We start from the raw sequence: 14814 nt of genomic DNA on the forward strand, positions 1-14814 counted from the left end.
CTTGCTTTATTTCCTTGTTGAGGCTGCGCCGCCACGAGCCTCTGGGTCTGCCTCTGCTGCGATGTCCTGCTGGGTTCCAATCTTACGACTGTTTGCAGATTTTATTCCCGCCCCTGCGTAGAGTGTGGCCGACCCACCTCCTCTTTCGCTCCCAAATTTTTCGCGCCTACGGCTTTGCTGAAATAAACGCTGGAGCTCCACGTTGGAGATCCAATTGTGAGGCCACTATACACGAATTATATACCGCAGGCATCTATTGATGAAGACCTGCAGCCGTTGCGTATTCTCCACTGATACACACCAGGTTTCACTGGCGTATAGCAGGAAAGATTTCACGTTCGAGTTAAAAATTCGGACTTTGGTTCGTCGACCAATCTGGTCGTTTTTCCATACATTTCTTAAACTCGCAAAGGCAGCCCTCGCTTACTCGACCCGCGAACCTATGTCCATCTTGGTGCCACCATCATCGGCCATCATTTTTCTACCAAGATATTGGAAGCGGGGGTGGAAGCTCAGGTAAAATATTATCTCCTGGGCGCCCATTAAAAACACCACCCCCGGCGAAGACTGGCGCTCGAGCCTAGCTATTTAGCACTGTAGTTGGAGGAAATGCCAATGCAGAACCCGTAGCTTCCGGGAAGGTAAGCCCAGCTCCCTGGGTTAGTGGGTTGGTGTCAGGCCCTGCGAGCCAGCCGTAAAAAAGACTAGCACCGGAAAATCAACAAGAGAAGAATGCGAACCGATACCAATGGCGACGACCACAGCGACGAAAAGGGACTTGCGATTGGAAGCTCGGTACGTGGAACTGCAGATCTCTCAACTTCATCGGGAGCACCCGCATACTCGCCGATCTACTGAAGGACCGCGGGTTCGGAATCGTAGCGCTGCAGGAGGTGTGTTGGACAGGATCTTTGGTGCGAACGTTTAGAGGTAATCATACCATCTACCAGAGTTGCGGCAACACACGTGAGCTGGGAACAGCTTTTATAGTGATGGGCGACATGCAGAGGCGCGTGATCGGTTGGTGGCCGATCGACGAAAGAATGTGCAGGTTGAGAATCAAGGGCCGATTCTTCAACATTAGCATAATAAACGTGCACAGCCCTCACTCCGGAAGCACTGATGATGACAAAGACGCATTTTACGCGCAGCTCGAACGCGAGTACGACCGCTGCCCAAACCACGACGTCAAGATCATCATAGGGGATCTAAACGCTCAGGTAGGCCAGGAGGAGGAATTCAGACCGACGATTGGAAAGTTCAGCGCCCACCAGCTGACGAACGAAAATGGCCTACGCCTCATCGATTTCGCCGCCTCCAAGAACATGGCCATTCGTAGCACCTTCTTCCAGCACAGCCTCCCGTATCGTTACACCTGGAGATCACCACAACAAACGGAATCGCAAATCGACCACGTTCTGATTGATGGACGGCACTTCTCCGACATTATCGACGTCAGGACCTATCGTGGCGCTAATATCGACTCCGATCACTACCTGGTGATGGTTAAACTGCGCCCAAAACTCTCCGTTATTAACAACGTACATTACCGGCGGCCGCCCCGGTACGATCTAGAGCGACTGAAGCAACCGGATGTCGCCACCGCATACGCGCAGAATCTCGAGGCAGCGTTGCCGGACGAGGGTGTGCTCGATGTGGCCGCTCTAGAGGACTGCTGGAGTACAGTGAAAGCAGCCATCAACAACGCAGCCGAGAGCACAATCGGGTACGTAGAACGGAGTCGACGAAACGATTGGTTCGACGAGGAGTGCAGAGTGGTTCTGGAGGAGAAGGATGCAGCGCGGGCGGTAATGCTGCAGCATGGAACCCGACAGAATGTGGAGCGATACAGACAGAAGCGGAAGCAGCAGACCCGTCTCTTCCGGGAGAAAAAGCGCCGCCTGGAAGAAGCGGAGTGCGAGGAAATGGAACTGCTGTGCCGTTCACAGGAAACACGCAAGTTCTACCAGAAGCTCAACGCATCCCGCAAAGGCTACGTGCCGCAAGCCGAAATATGCAGGGATAAGGAAGGGAGCCTCCTGACGGACAAACGTGAGGTGATCGAAAGGTGGAAGCAGCACTTCGACGAGCACCTAAATGGCGAAGAGAATGTAGGCACGGAGGACCAAGGCAGCGGAGGAAATGACTATGTTGGTGCAGCAGAGGACGGGAACGAACCAACTCCCACGCTGAGGGAAGTTAAGGATGCCATCCACCAGCTCAAAAACAACAAAGCAGCTGGTAAGGACGGTATCGCAGCAGAACTCATCAAGATGGGCCCGGAAAAGTTGGCCACCTGTCTGCACCAGTTAGTAGTCAAGATCTGGGAAACCGAACAGCTACCGGAGGAGTGGAAGGAAGGGATAATCTGTCCCATCCACAAGAAAGGCGACAAGTTAATGTGTTAGAACTTTCGAGCGATCACCGTTTTGAATGCCGCCTACAAAGTGCTATCCCAGATCATCTTCCGTCGTCTTTCACCTAAAAAAATGAGTTCGTGGGAAGTTACCAAGCCGGTTTCATCGACGGCCGGTCGACAACGGACCAGATCTTCACCGTACGGCAAATCCTCCAGAAATGCCGTGAATACCAGGTCCCAACGCACCACCTGTTCATCGACTTCAAAGCGGCATACGACAGTATCGACCGCACAGAGCTATGGAAAATTATGGACGAGAACAGCTTTCCCGGGAAGCTGACTAGACTGATAAGAGCAACGATGGACGGTGTGCAGAACAGCGTAAGGATTTCGGGTGAGCTATCCAGGTCATTTGAATCTCGACGGGGACTACGACAAGGTGATGGACTTTCCTGCCTACTATTCAACATCGCCCTGGAAGGTGTTATGCGACGAGCCGGGCTCAAAAGCCGGGGTACGATCTTCACGAAATCCAGCCAATTTGTCTGTTTTGCGGATGACATGGATATTATTGCCAGAACATTTGGAACGGTGGCAGAACTGTACACCCGCCTGAAACGTGAAGCAGCAAAGGTCGGACTGGTGGTGAATGCGGCTAAGATAAAGTACATGCTGGTAGGTGGGACAGGACAAGCCTTGGCAGCAATGTTACGATAGACGGGGATACTTTCGAGGTGGTAGAATTGATTGATTGATTGATTTGTCTTTATTAGAGAGACTTTCAGCCCTTGGCTGGTTCGTCTCTTAGGTGGTAGAAGAATTCGTGTACCTCGGTTCCTTGCTAACGGCTGACAATAACGTGAGCCGTGAAATACGAAGGCGCATCATCAGTGGAAGTCGTGCCTACTATGGGCTCCAGAAGAAACTGCGGTCAAAAAAGATTCACCCCCGCACCAAATGTACCATGTACAAGACGTTAATAAGACCGGTGGTTCTCTACGGACACGAGACATGGACGATGCTCGAGGAGGACCTGCAAGCACTCGGAGTTTTCGAGCGACGGGTGCTAAGGACGATCTTCGGCGGTGTGCAGGAGAACGGTGTGTGGCGGAGAAGAATGAACCACGAGCTCGCTGCACTTTACGGCGAACCCAGCATCCAGAAGGTGGCCAAAGCCGGAAGGATACGGTGGGCAGGGCATGTTGCAAGAATGCCGGACAACAACCCTGCAAAGCTGGTGTTTGCAACTGATCCGGTTGGCACAAGAAGGCGTGGAGCGCAGAGAACACGATGGGCGGACCAGGTGGAGCGTGATCTGGCGAGTGTTGGGCGTGACCGAGGATGGAGAGCTGCAGCTGCAAATCGAGTATTATGGCGGCAAATTGTTGATTCAGTATTATCATAAATTTGATGTGAACTAAATAAATGAAATGATATTGGAAGCATTCAGGCCCGGATTAAGGATTGTGGGGGCCCGAGCGGATGCGGAGGCCCCTTGGCGATGGACATAAAACAAATTTCATTGTTTTCAAACAGTATTTGAGCAATATAAAACAAAAAGTTGGTGTGTAATAACCAAAAAAGGTCTTTGTGGGGGTCCCTAAAAATTTCTCAGTGACACGCTTGCGCCTGAGGGCTCGAAGGGTCGAATGTTTTTAGTTATTAAGGACAAACGCCTTGAAAGCCCGCTTCAACAATGCATCAGAACTTCAGATGCACAAATATCATGAAGCAAGCTTCAAACAATAGCGCATTTCATTATTCTGTTCTTGCTCACTTCGAATAAGCCTAAAATAAGAAGCTCAGGTGCACTGATTTTGTATACGAAGAGATTTGTGCCCGCGAAATCGTGAGTAGGTGCCAAAGTCGGCCATTGTGGCGGCCATTTTGGGATTCTAACAAGTCTGTCCTTAATGAACACCAGTTAGAGAAAATCTTGGAGTTTATTGATTTGCTCCAAGATGGTACGGAGCGTGACAATATAGTACACACAAGATCATTCGGCACGGTTGCTTGCTGTTGCCGAAGAGTTGCGCCAATCTTACAGGAATTCGTTTAAGGATCACTTTGCACAGAAACATGAAATTTTATTTTTGCTGCCTTTTGATAACCACATTAAAAGGGAGTGCCAATATAGAAACTAGTATAAATAAAACAGTCAGGAACAACTAGTCAGACCTGAATCTCCATTTGTGTAATGAGTTGAGACTGCCTAAATAGATTTTTAACTCAAATGGATACATTACCCAAATAGATTCCGTTCATCTTTCAGACGTAAAGGGGCTAGAGGAATTTCAAGGAGGGGGACGGCGTTTCCAGGCGTTCCAGAAAATTTGAGAGAGCTTTCAGGGGGCTTCATAGCAGGGATGCCATATGTACAGATTTATCTGTACTATACAGATTTTTGAGCATCCGTACAGATTTCATTTTATATGAAATACAGATTTTTGAGCTAGAGGGGCTATTTTATTTTTGTATGGGATACAGATTTTCCTGCCAAATTTTGTATGGGATACGGATTTTTGAAAAATTGTGATACAGATTTTTCAAAAAATCATCTGACATCCCTGATTCATAGGCTCTCAGATGATTCAGCAGATTCAGACTCGTTTTAAAGCGTTTCAATGCGATTTGGGACGTTTCAGAACGTACGAGAGGCTGCAAGAGGGGGCTTCGGAGGTTCTTCGGCTAGTTTCACAGTGGTTCCATGGGGATTATAAAGGCGTTCCAATGCATTTCAAGGCGTTTCAGGTGGTTTCGAAGGGATTTTATGGGGCTTCAGAGGCACTCAGTTGAGTTTCACATAAATTTCATGGTGATTTCAGGAGCGATTTCGGGGACTTCAGAGACTCTCAGTTTTCATGGAGGATTTCAGGGGCGTTTCTGAGGCGTTTCAGGGGACTTTTGAGCGTCTCGAGTGAGTTTCACGGAGATTTGTGGGAAGTTTCAGCAGCGTTTCAAAGCATTTCATGGCGTTTGAGGAGATTTAGGAGGGGTTTTAGGGGGTTTCAGAGGCTCTCATGTGATCAACTCGGAAGTTTCATGTGAGCTTCAGAATTATTTCAAAGCATTTCAAGGCGATTCAATGCTTGTCAAGGAGTATCAGACAATTTCACGAGGTTTCTAAGGGGTTTTGGAGGACTTTTGAGGCTCTCAGGGGAATTTCACGGCGGTTGCATGATAATCTTAGGGGTGTTTGAAGATGTTTCAGGAGGTATCAGAGGGGTTTTATTGCACTTCTGTCCCTCTCGAGTGAGCTTCATGGAGGATTCCGGGGATGGTTAGAGACGTTCCGGGGCATTTTAAAACGGTTCAAAGCGTTTCAATTTGTTTCAGGGTGTTTCAGGAGGTTTCAGATAAATTTTAGGGGGCTTCACAGACACTGAGGTGAATTTCATGGAGGTTTCAAGGAAGTTTTAGAGGCGTTACAAAGCGTTTCAAAACATATCAGAGAGGTTTCTTGGAGATTCTGAGGCTTTTAGGTGAATTTCTCGGAAATTTCAAGGGGGTTTTAGAAGCGTTTCAAAGTGTTTCAAGGCATTTCAGGAGGTGAGGGATTCTAGGGGGCTTCACTTCAACTTTCAGAAGCGTTTGATAGCGTTTCAAAGCATTTCAATACGTTTCAGGGCGTTTGAGGAGGTTTAGGAGCAGTTCAGAGGCTCTCAGGTGAATTTCACTGATGATTCATCGGGGTTTTAGAGACGTTACAATACGTTTCAAAGCGTTTCAAGGCGTTTCAATGCATTTCATGAGCTTTCAGGGGAGGGGGTGTTTAAAGAGACTTCATAGGCTCGCAGGTGAAATTAACGAAGGTTTTATGTGAGTTTCAGAGGCGTTTAAGGCGTTTCAATACGTTCCATTACGTTTCACAGGAATTTTAGAGTGCTTCAGAGGATTTTAAGTAAACTTCACGAGCATTCCAAGGCGTTTCAGGGCGTTTTAAGGTGTTTCAAGGCGTTCAATGCGTTCAGAAGCGTTTCAAGAGGTTTCCGGGGTATTTAAGGTGGCTTCAAAAGCTCTCAGGTTAATTTCACGGAGATTTCATGGGGGTCCAGAGGCGTTTCGGGGTTACATGAGGCTGTATTAGTATGAACCTTAGTCGTAAAGCTCTTAGAGACAACCAACTACGTTGGATCCAGGTATCAGTGGGTCGGCTCCAGAGGCACGTTTTCCTCCATTTGGGAAATCTGTGGTACATCCGATGATCTATACTCAAAAAAGTTTTTGAAGATTCTCAAACAGACAATAAACTCACCATTTGACATCACATAGTTGCATGAGGCTGTGTAACCATAAATTCCAATAATACTGCTCCAATAAATCACTAATTACTTTTGTAGATCAGATTAGATGGCCTAAACTCCAGGGAGCTCTCGGATACTCCTACACTTTTAACCCGTAAACACGCCATAAATGCCCCTTACCTCTTAAAACCGCTTTTTTCCCCGCAAACAAACTTTATCCCTAATATTTAGTATTCTAACGGCTCTGAACGTTATCAAATTCCATTTAGGTAACGTTACCTCAATGAAGGGACCTAAACAGATTTTTTCCTAAATGGATTCTACCTAAATGGAGGTTTGGCTGTAGTAGATCGATTGATCAATACAAATGACGGCGACTCCAAAAATGTAAGTCGACTTGTGGTTTGAAGCACGTCATATTAAAATCCAGATCTTAATTTGATATAATGCATTGCGAGAAAGTTTATCGCGCAAAGTTGTGCAAAAATATTAATAAATAAGCACGATTGCATTTAATCGTTTCGGTGTCTTCTGCGCAGCCAATCTTTAACCAATTGCCGGACTTATTGAAGAAGACACTAACATGATATGCTAAAATGGCGACGGTCTATGATCTATTTTGGACATTTTTGCGCGATAATCTACGACGAACGTGCAATAAAAGTCCGCAAAACAAAAAAACAGGTCATTCAGGGTGTTCTTCCTTGAAACATTCAAATTTCTGATTTTCTCTACGTCGTCGTTTTGCACCACCCCCCTCTATAGTCACGATTAACGGAATGTTGTTCATTCGATTCGCTCTTGTCAGAGCTCCTAGACTAGAGAGTGTGTCATTTGTTTGCTTATTGCGAAGAATGGACCGCGCGCGCTGGCATCGACGACGACGACGACGGGATGAAACTGGACACAACCTACACAAAAAGCCTTTGGTGCTCGTTGAAAACCCAACCAAACTGAGTGGTCGTAAACGTAGCGAACTATCATCGGTTTTACGTATTTGAGGGGCCTGTCATTGATGGATGGTAGTCTTGCGCCATTAACAACTGAATGGAGAGTGCGGGCGCGAATGAAGTTAAGTTGATTGAACGGCATAGTGGAATGGGCAGGCCATACCGTCAAAACACTTCAATGAATACGACGGAGTAGACGAATGTGACAAACGGTATGCTAAGTTAAAGATTTTTTTATAATTTTCATGATTGTACTTCGGAAATGTCGAAAGGTCTCCTATTATTTCTGTTATTCTGAAAATATCAAAAGTTATTTACTTTTCAAGTTTAGGTTTTATTTGTTTTATTTCAAAGAATTTAACTCTTCAACTGACGTTCATGTTGCACAGAGACGAGCCTCTGAATGTAGCATTTTTATGAGCTCTATATACAGCTATTCACTTGCCCGGAGAAAGATTGGAGCATTTACAGATCAACACACGAAAATATATTCCATTTTCCCCTAACAGAAAAGTATAACAACTGAATAGCATATCAAGGTATTAATCCTAAACACCACTATACCTCGATATGCCCTTCGTTGAGCGGTAATAAGTGGCAAAATAACAAACACGAATACTAGGGGCGGGACAGCTCTAATATTGATTAGCGGTATTAGAGGTATTAGGAAACAATAATCCCATAGCCAGACCATTGTTTAATCAAGTAAGCCATGCTAATTGAACTTGATTGACGACAACAACAAGAAATGACAAAAAAAGCCATTCTGCTTTCATTGCTTCTAGAATATGAAAGGGACTATCTCTAATTAGAACAAAATTACTAGATATTGGTTCTACACCGTTCTTCATACTCCGGAAGAACAAACTACGGAACTTACTGTAGGACAATATTCAATTTGTTAGGCGCACCAGTCTTGTGTTGGTAGTGATATCCAAACGCAAACCGACATTGTACAGCAGATTGTCAATGACTTTGCTTGTAATAATACGAATATAAATAGCAATTCCCTCTCAATATAGTTTTTTTCTTTGATTCAATCAGCTCACGTGATCGGCTACGAGATATAGTTTTCGAAAGAAAGCAGGATTAGCCAAAATTTGTAAATGCAAAGATAAGCGACAAAGAGTTGTATTAGTAGGGTGAGCTTTCATATCTAGTTTATTTCACTAAATGATCTTCGAAATTAACATACAACAGAAATTCTTGGACATTGTGTGTTCCTTTCACATATATAGAAGCTTGTTAATCACATAAAATGAAGTCTTCCGCATCGATTTCTCAAAACACAGCCCTTTCAGTTTTCGACAGCCACATCCGTTATGGAAGTTGAAGCTGAAATAATCAACAGCGATTAAATTTTCAATTGGACGAACAGAAAAAAAACATCACAGACAAACCAAGAGACAAACCGTATTTCCACCTCTCGTCTTTGTGACAGTTACTTGTTGTATGAAAATTCATGACATACTACAAATAAAATGCTACGGTGGACGGTAAAGATAAGGAAACTAATATTTATTAGGCGGTATTAGCGCCGGTATTAGGAACTGTCCCGCCCCTAGCACGAATACCATTAATGGTTGGCGTTAAGTCAGAGAGAACCATGTGTTTTTTTCTCCAAATTTCGAGAAAAACGACTTTAAAGTTTACAACTCTATTAACTATGAGTGAAAATTTTCTTGAAATTTTCCGATAAATCTTGATAACTATTTATCGATGCCTCACTCTGTATTGATTACGAAAAAACGTAAAAAGAAGCCTAAAACAAAGCGATTGCTAAGTAATTTACGTACTTGGTCCACTCTGGCTGAGCTAAACTGGAACAGCTCAAAAAATGAGTAAAATGCATTTCCAGCGATAGCGCTGGCCCAAGTGCAAAAATACAACTGGTTTAAGCCGTATAGTATTCTTCACATCATCAATAATATTATACGGCTTAAACGGATGAGATTTTTGCACTTGGGCCAATGCTATCGCTGGAAATGCAATTTACTCAGTTTTGAGCTGTTCCAGTTTAGCTCAGTTTTGTGTGAATTTTCTGACCGTGTAGGGTTGAATTTCTATAGCCTTGATTCACCTATGTTAATCAGAAAACACGAGCAACCTATGTTTATTCTTTACTTTTCCATTTGTCTAAATAATTTAACAGTTTGATTGACTGGCATCCAAGTGCTCTAATATTTATACAGCTGGAAAGGTATAGAATAAACGGCAGTGTACAGATAATAGTGGATGTAATTTGTTGCATTCCGTATAATCTAGAAAATGCGATTTAAATCGAAAGCAAGAAAACTCCAAAAATGTTCGCCCTACTCTAACCGTCGGTAGCATCATAAATTAAAGAAAAGTTATAGGCAGCTCAAAATATATACACTAAAACCTTATTTTATGCAGGTTATGCATCTATATTATCCCCTGCATAAAAAGAGGAAGAGCTATTAGGAACCAACATTGTGAATAAGAGCACGTTATGACGGTAACTAAGACTACGACATCCAGTGAGCGTTTCAGGGAATCTCGGGGGCATTGCAGGGGGTCTCAGGGGATACCAGGAGGTCTTGGGGGAGTTTCAGAGTGTTGGAGGGATTTCAGGGAAGTTCCAGGGATTATCATTGGCACTTGGTGTCTTATTGACGTTAAAGGGGTCTCAGTGGCATTTAGAGGGGCACCAGAAGCCTCAGGGGGTTCCAAGGCGCTTCAAGAACGTTCCAGGATCGTGGCATGAGGTCTCATGGGTATTCCAAGAGGTCTCTGGGAAGTTTTAAGAGGTCTCAGGGGCTTAAAGAAGGACTCAGAGGCATTTTAGGGGGTCTCAAGCAGTGCTGCAAGGTATGAGTCACAGTTAGGGGCTGTTCATAAACCACGTAGACCAAAATTTGGTCATCTCAGACACCCCCCCCTCCTCCCTAAAAGTCTACGTAGTTTATGAACAGCCCCTTACTGTTTTCAGCCGAAAACACAGCGTAACAAAAATTAACTTTTGGTCTGTCTCAAGAGCAACTCATGTGTCTCTGACAGATTTTAGGCCGCTGAATCTGAATCCGGGCTCAGATTTGCTCCAACACGTCACAATTTTGAGCTATACCTCAATTTATAGGGCAAAATATGCGATTTTTCGCATTTTTTTACCTGCAAGTTATAAAGCATGGAAATATTTTTTTAAGCAATCAAAAGGTTAATTGGTCAATTAACATCTAAATTAACGACTCATGCAAAATATTTCGTTTTACCAAATCTAATTTGATAGTTTTAAGCGATTTATGTTAGGTACGATATTTCCCATACAAGTCACCCTTCAAAAGTTGCACGCCAGTTTTCATACTAACAAAAAATGCTTAAATCTATCAAATTTGATTAGGTAAAACGAAATATTTTGCATGAGTCGTTAATTTAGATGTTAATTGACCAATTAACCTTTTGATTGCTTAAAAAAATATTTCCATGCTTAATGGCTTGCAGTTAAAAAAAGCCCAAAATCGCATATTTTGCCCTATAAATTGAGGTATAGCTCAAAATTGTGACGTGTTGGAGCAAATCAGAGCCTGGATTTGGATTCAGCGGCCCAAAATCCTTCGGGGTCACATAAGTTTACTCTAGACAAACAAATGTTGCGCTGTGAAATGAATGACGCCGGCTGTCGTTTTCAGTTCCGCGTTGTGAGAGCTCCGTTCTTGAGTGACCGAACCAAGTATCATTCCCAATCATCCAAGCACTTCTTGGGCCGACTGACCGTTCGTCTCAAACTATGGCTAGTGAATGCCTTATACACCACTTCTTCGGATGAAAATTCTCACCTACACAAAATTGAATGGAAATTTGCCGCTGTAAGCTCTCGCGTTTAGTTTTCTAAGTGCGAGTGTGAGTAAATTTTTCATTCATCTTCCGTGTTGTCGATTGGAAGACAAATGGCAGGCAAACTAAAACGGTAAACATGAAAAAAGCTAAATATCGCCCTCATAAAATACTGTCGAATTTTTTTAGCTCTAGTCTCAAGGGTTTTCAGAGGTTCTTAAGGGGTTTCAGAGGGGTCACTGGTGTACTCCAGTGGATCTTAGGGGCGTTGCACAGGGATCTCAGAAGAGTTTCAGGAGATTTCAGGGGTTTCCAGGGAGTCTCGGGGCTGCTTTAAGGGGTCTTATGGGCGTTCCAGCGAGTGTCAGAGAGTTCCAGGGCCTTCCATAGGATCTTTGGGAGATCGGGGATTTCTGGGGTGCTCAGAAGCAAGGATGGATATCTAGGGATCATTTCGTTGTCAATCACACAACAAACTATGGTTCGCAAAGAATGATTCGCTCGGCATGTTCGGGCGTGATGCGATCGTTATCATAAAGTAGATATGATAAATTCGTGATATCATTCACCTTTTGAGCATTCTTACTGCTTCCAGATATGTTTATGAATGTATTATTTCCAATCATGAATTCGGTTAACACGTGCAAAAATGGCATAAATTGTAATGAATAAAATTTATCTCGACATATAACATAACCCGATAAAGCGTGGGGATTTTTTTTATTACCGAACAAATTGGGCAGAAGGGTCAACAAAATAAAATTGAGAAAAATTCAGGGTCGCCTTTTTTTCCCGGAAAATTCAAATTTGGAAAGCTTCTGAATTTCCCTGATACTACTTACTTTGAAAAATCATAACTCAAGAACGAAGCATCGTAGAAACAAAGTTTTTCTTTGAGAAATGAAAAGAAATTTTCTCAGAAATCAAAAAAAAAAAAAAATTGAACTGGGCATAGTTTTTTACAAAATTTTCCACAGTTGAGATAATTCGTAAAAAAGCCGGAAAAAAACTTTGCCCAAACACGCGGAAAATTTTCAAAAAAATATTTTTGGGAAGGTTATTTCATAGGCTTTATTCGCTGAAATTTTTAGAATGCACTTTTTTCGTTTTTCAGTTATGGCAAATTACGTTTAAAAATGTCCAAATATGCCATATAAGCCTTTTTTGAAAAATAATAACTTAAGAACGAAGCATCGTAGAAATGAGGTTTTTTAATGAAAATGAAAGCAAATTTTCTCAGGAATCCAAAAAAAAAAACAATATGAAATGGAAAAAGTTTTCCACAAAATTTTCCGCCGATGAGAACATTCATAAAGAAAAACCGGAAAAACTATGTCCGAACTCGTGGAAAATTTTAGAAAAAAAAAAACAAAAGATAATTTCATAAGCTCTCATAAGCTGCACTCTTTTTTCGTTCCTGAGTTTTGGCCAATTTTGTGAAAAATGACCATATAAAATAGGCTTACATGGTCATTTTTCACAAAATTGGCCATAGCTCAGAAAAGAAAAAAGTGCATGTCATAGTGCTCATCATTCTACCATGAACAGGGTAGAAGAGTGAAAGAAGCACAAAGTAGAATAGAATAGAATACATTTAGGCGCTGTACAAAGTGGAAGTGCAGCGTCCAATTGTAATCGCTCACGTAGTACCCTAGTGGACAAAAAGCTGTAAACTAGGTTAAGTGAATAAGAATAAAAAAAATATTGTCTTACGTTATTTGGAGAACCTATAGTAAACAATTATATTTTTCAATTTGTGCCGAAAGAACTAATGTTTGACAAGTTTTTACATAATTACACTATGATTTTTGGGTGAAAAAATAGTCGTTTTTACATAACTACACTATGATTTTTGAGTGAAAAAATAGTCGGAAAACTCAAAATTAATTTGATACACCTCTTAATTTCAATGGATTTGGCTGAAATTTTGACCAATTACTTCTTTAAGGATGCCAATCAAAATATAAGGGTAGACTTGAGAACCAGAGAACATTTTTGAAAACCTGGACAGGCCTACAGTGAGTATAGACCGTTTAGTGACTCGCGATAAAATTCCAAACTCTGCTTAGCACGAATTGTAATAACATTCTCATTCCATTGAAAAGGTATCATAATAGAAAATAATAATAATAATCAAGTCTGTGATATCATATAGTACTGAAGGTGCCTTCAAAGCATTTTATTGATGCAGTTCACATTAAACCTATGGAATATGCTACTTCATGTCCTCAAAATCAATAAACCGATAAAAAAAGCAAAATGATGGAAATCCAAATGATGCCTCCGCTATTACCAATCACACTCTTCTCAGAAGGGGCAGCAAATATTGCCGATATCGTCCGCATTGAAGCAATAACCACTGGGGAAGCAAACCATATTGTAGCGCACGAAGTGGTACACGTCCAGTTCCGTCATGCCGAAGCTCGTTTCGAAATGATTCAGCAGATTGGCGGCAAAGTCCGGCGGAGGTTCAACAAGTTCCTGAAATTGCGAAATTTTCCGATTTATTATTAGAACCATATGTATGCGAGTAAGTACGGGGAATCATCAATAACCGTAGCAGTGGCGGCAGACGATGGCAGCTGGAGCGCAAGCGGTTGACGTGGCATGATAGCCCATAATTATTTTCCAATGATTTTAGCGATTTCCCACGATGGTACAAAAATCAGACCCAAAATGGAATTCATGTTTGTGGCAGTCGGTAGTGGCGATGTGAATGTGTTTGATTGGCAATTAGCACGCTCTCGTCATGCGAAATGGATGGTGGGGTACATTTTGCTCACAAATTACAAAACTCCCGGTACGTTCGCTTTGATGTAATTCAGGTGAAAACCTAAGCAGTAGGCATGCCGTGAAGCAGGAGATTAGAGTTTGTTTCAACGCATTGGTAGCAGAGCAGCATTTTATTTAATATGGGAAATTGAATGACCACATTCTATTCAGTCAATACGGAATCGCTGTAAGTACACTGTAAGTAACTTACACACTAGGAAAAACCTTAAAATTTCATTAGTCGGATGCAAATATGCAAATAGGGTATTGGTTCCCTTCTTAAGCATGTGGCTTCCATTTTCATCTTACGAAAAACAAAGGATTGAAGCGCTCTTTGTTTTGTTTCTTATTTTTGTATTTTTTGTTAGAAGTGAGCACCCATGAAAACAAAATGAACGGAATCAATCGGTGACGTAATCGCTTGTTTTCGAATAGGATGAATATGGGAGCGTCAGATTACTGATGGCACACATACAATAAAAATTTACAAGCATCTTTTTTTTGTAAAACAATGTCGTGAAGGACGAAAAATGTTGGCAGCTCTTTTTAAATTAAGTCTTGCAGTGCCAACTCAAATGAGTTAAACTGAAACAATAGCATAAAGTCCTAAGTGAAGTCGTATAACCATCGCAGTACGTAATTATGTGAATTTATTTGACGCTGTGTAAGTTCACTCGCATACTTATGGAGCTAC

At 42.4% G+C, this 14814-nt stretch overlaps 1 protein-coding gene across 1 annotated transcript in view; it reads right to left on the minus strand.

The window, feature by feature from the left end:
• Window positions 1-13495: 13495 nt before the first annotated feature.
• Window positions 13496-14814, minus strand: part of LOC109425679 (uncharacterized) — a 58829-nt gene continuing 57510 nt past the window's right edge. Inside the window, exon 3 of the mRNA XM_019700962.3 lies at window positions 13496-13829. Within this exon, the coding sequence (XP_019556507.3) occupies window positions 13656-13829 (174 nt within the window). The 3' untranslated portion in view covers window positions 13496-13655. The remainder of the gene's footprint in view (window positions 13830-14814) is intronic.

This window comes from Aedes albopictus, chromosome 2 (assembly GCF_035046485.1).
Source record: "Aedes albopictus strain Foshan chromosome 2, AalbF5, whole genome shotgun sequence".
NCBI classification, from domain to species: domain Eukaryota; kingdom Metazoa; phylum Arthropoda; class Insecta; order Diptera; family Culicidae; genus Aedes; species Aedes albopictus.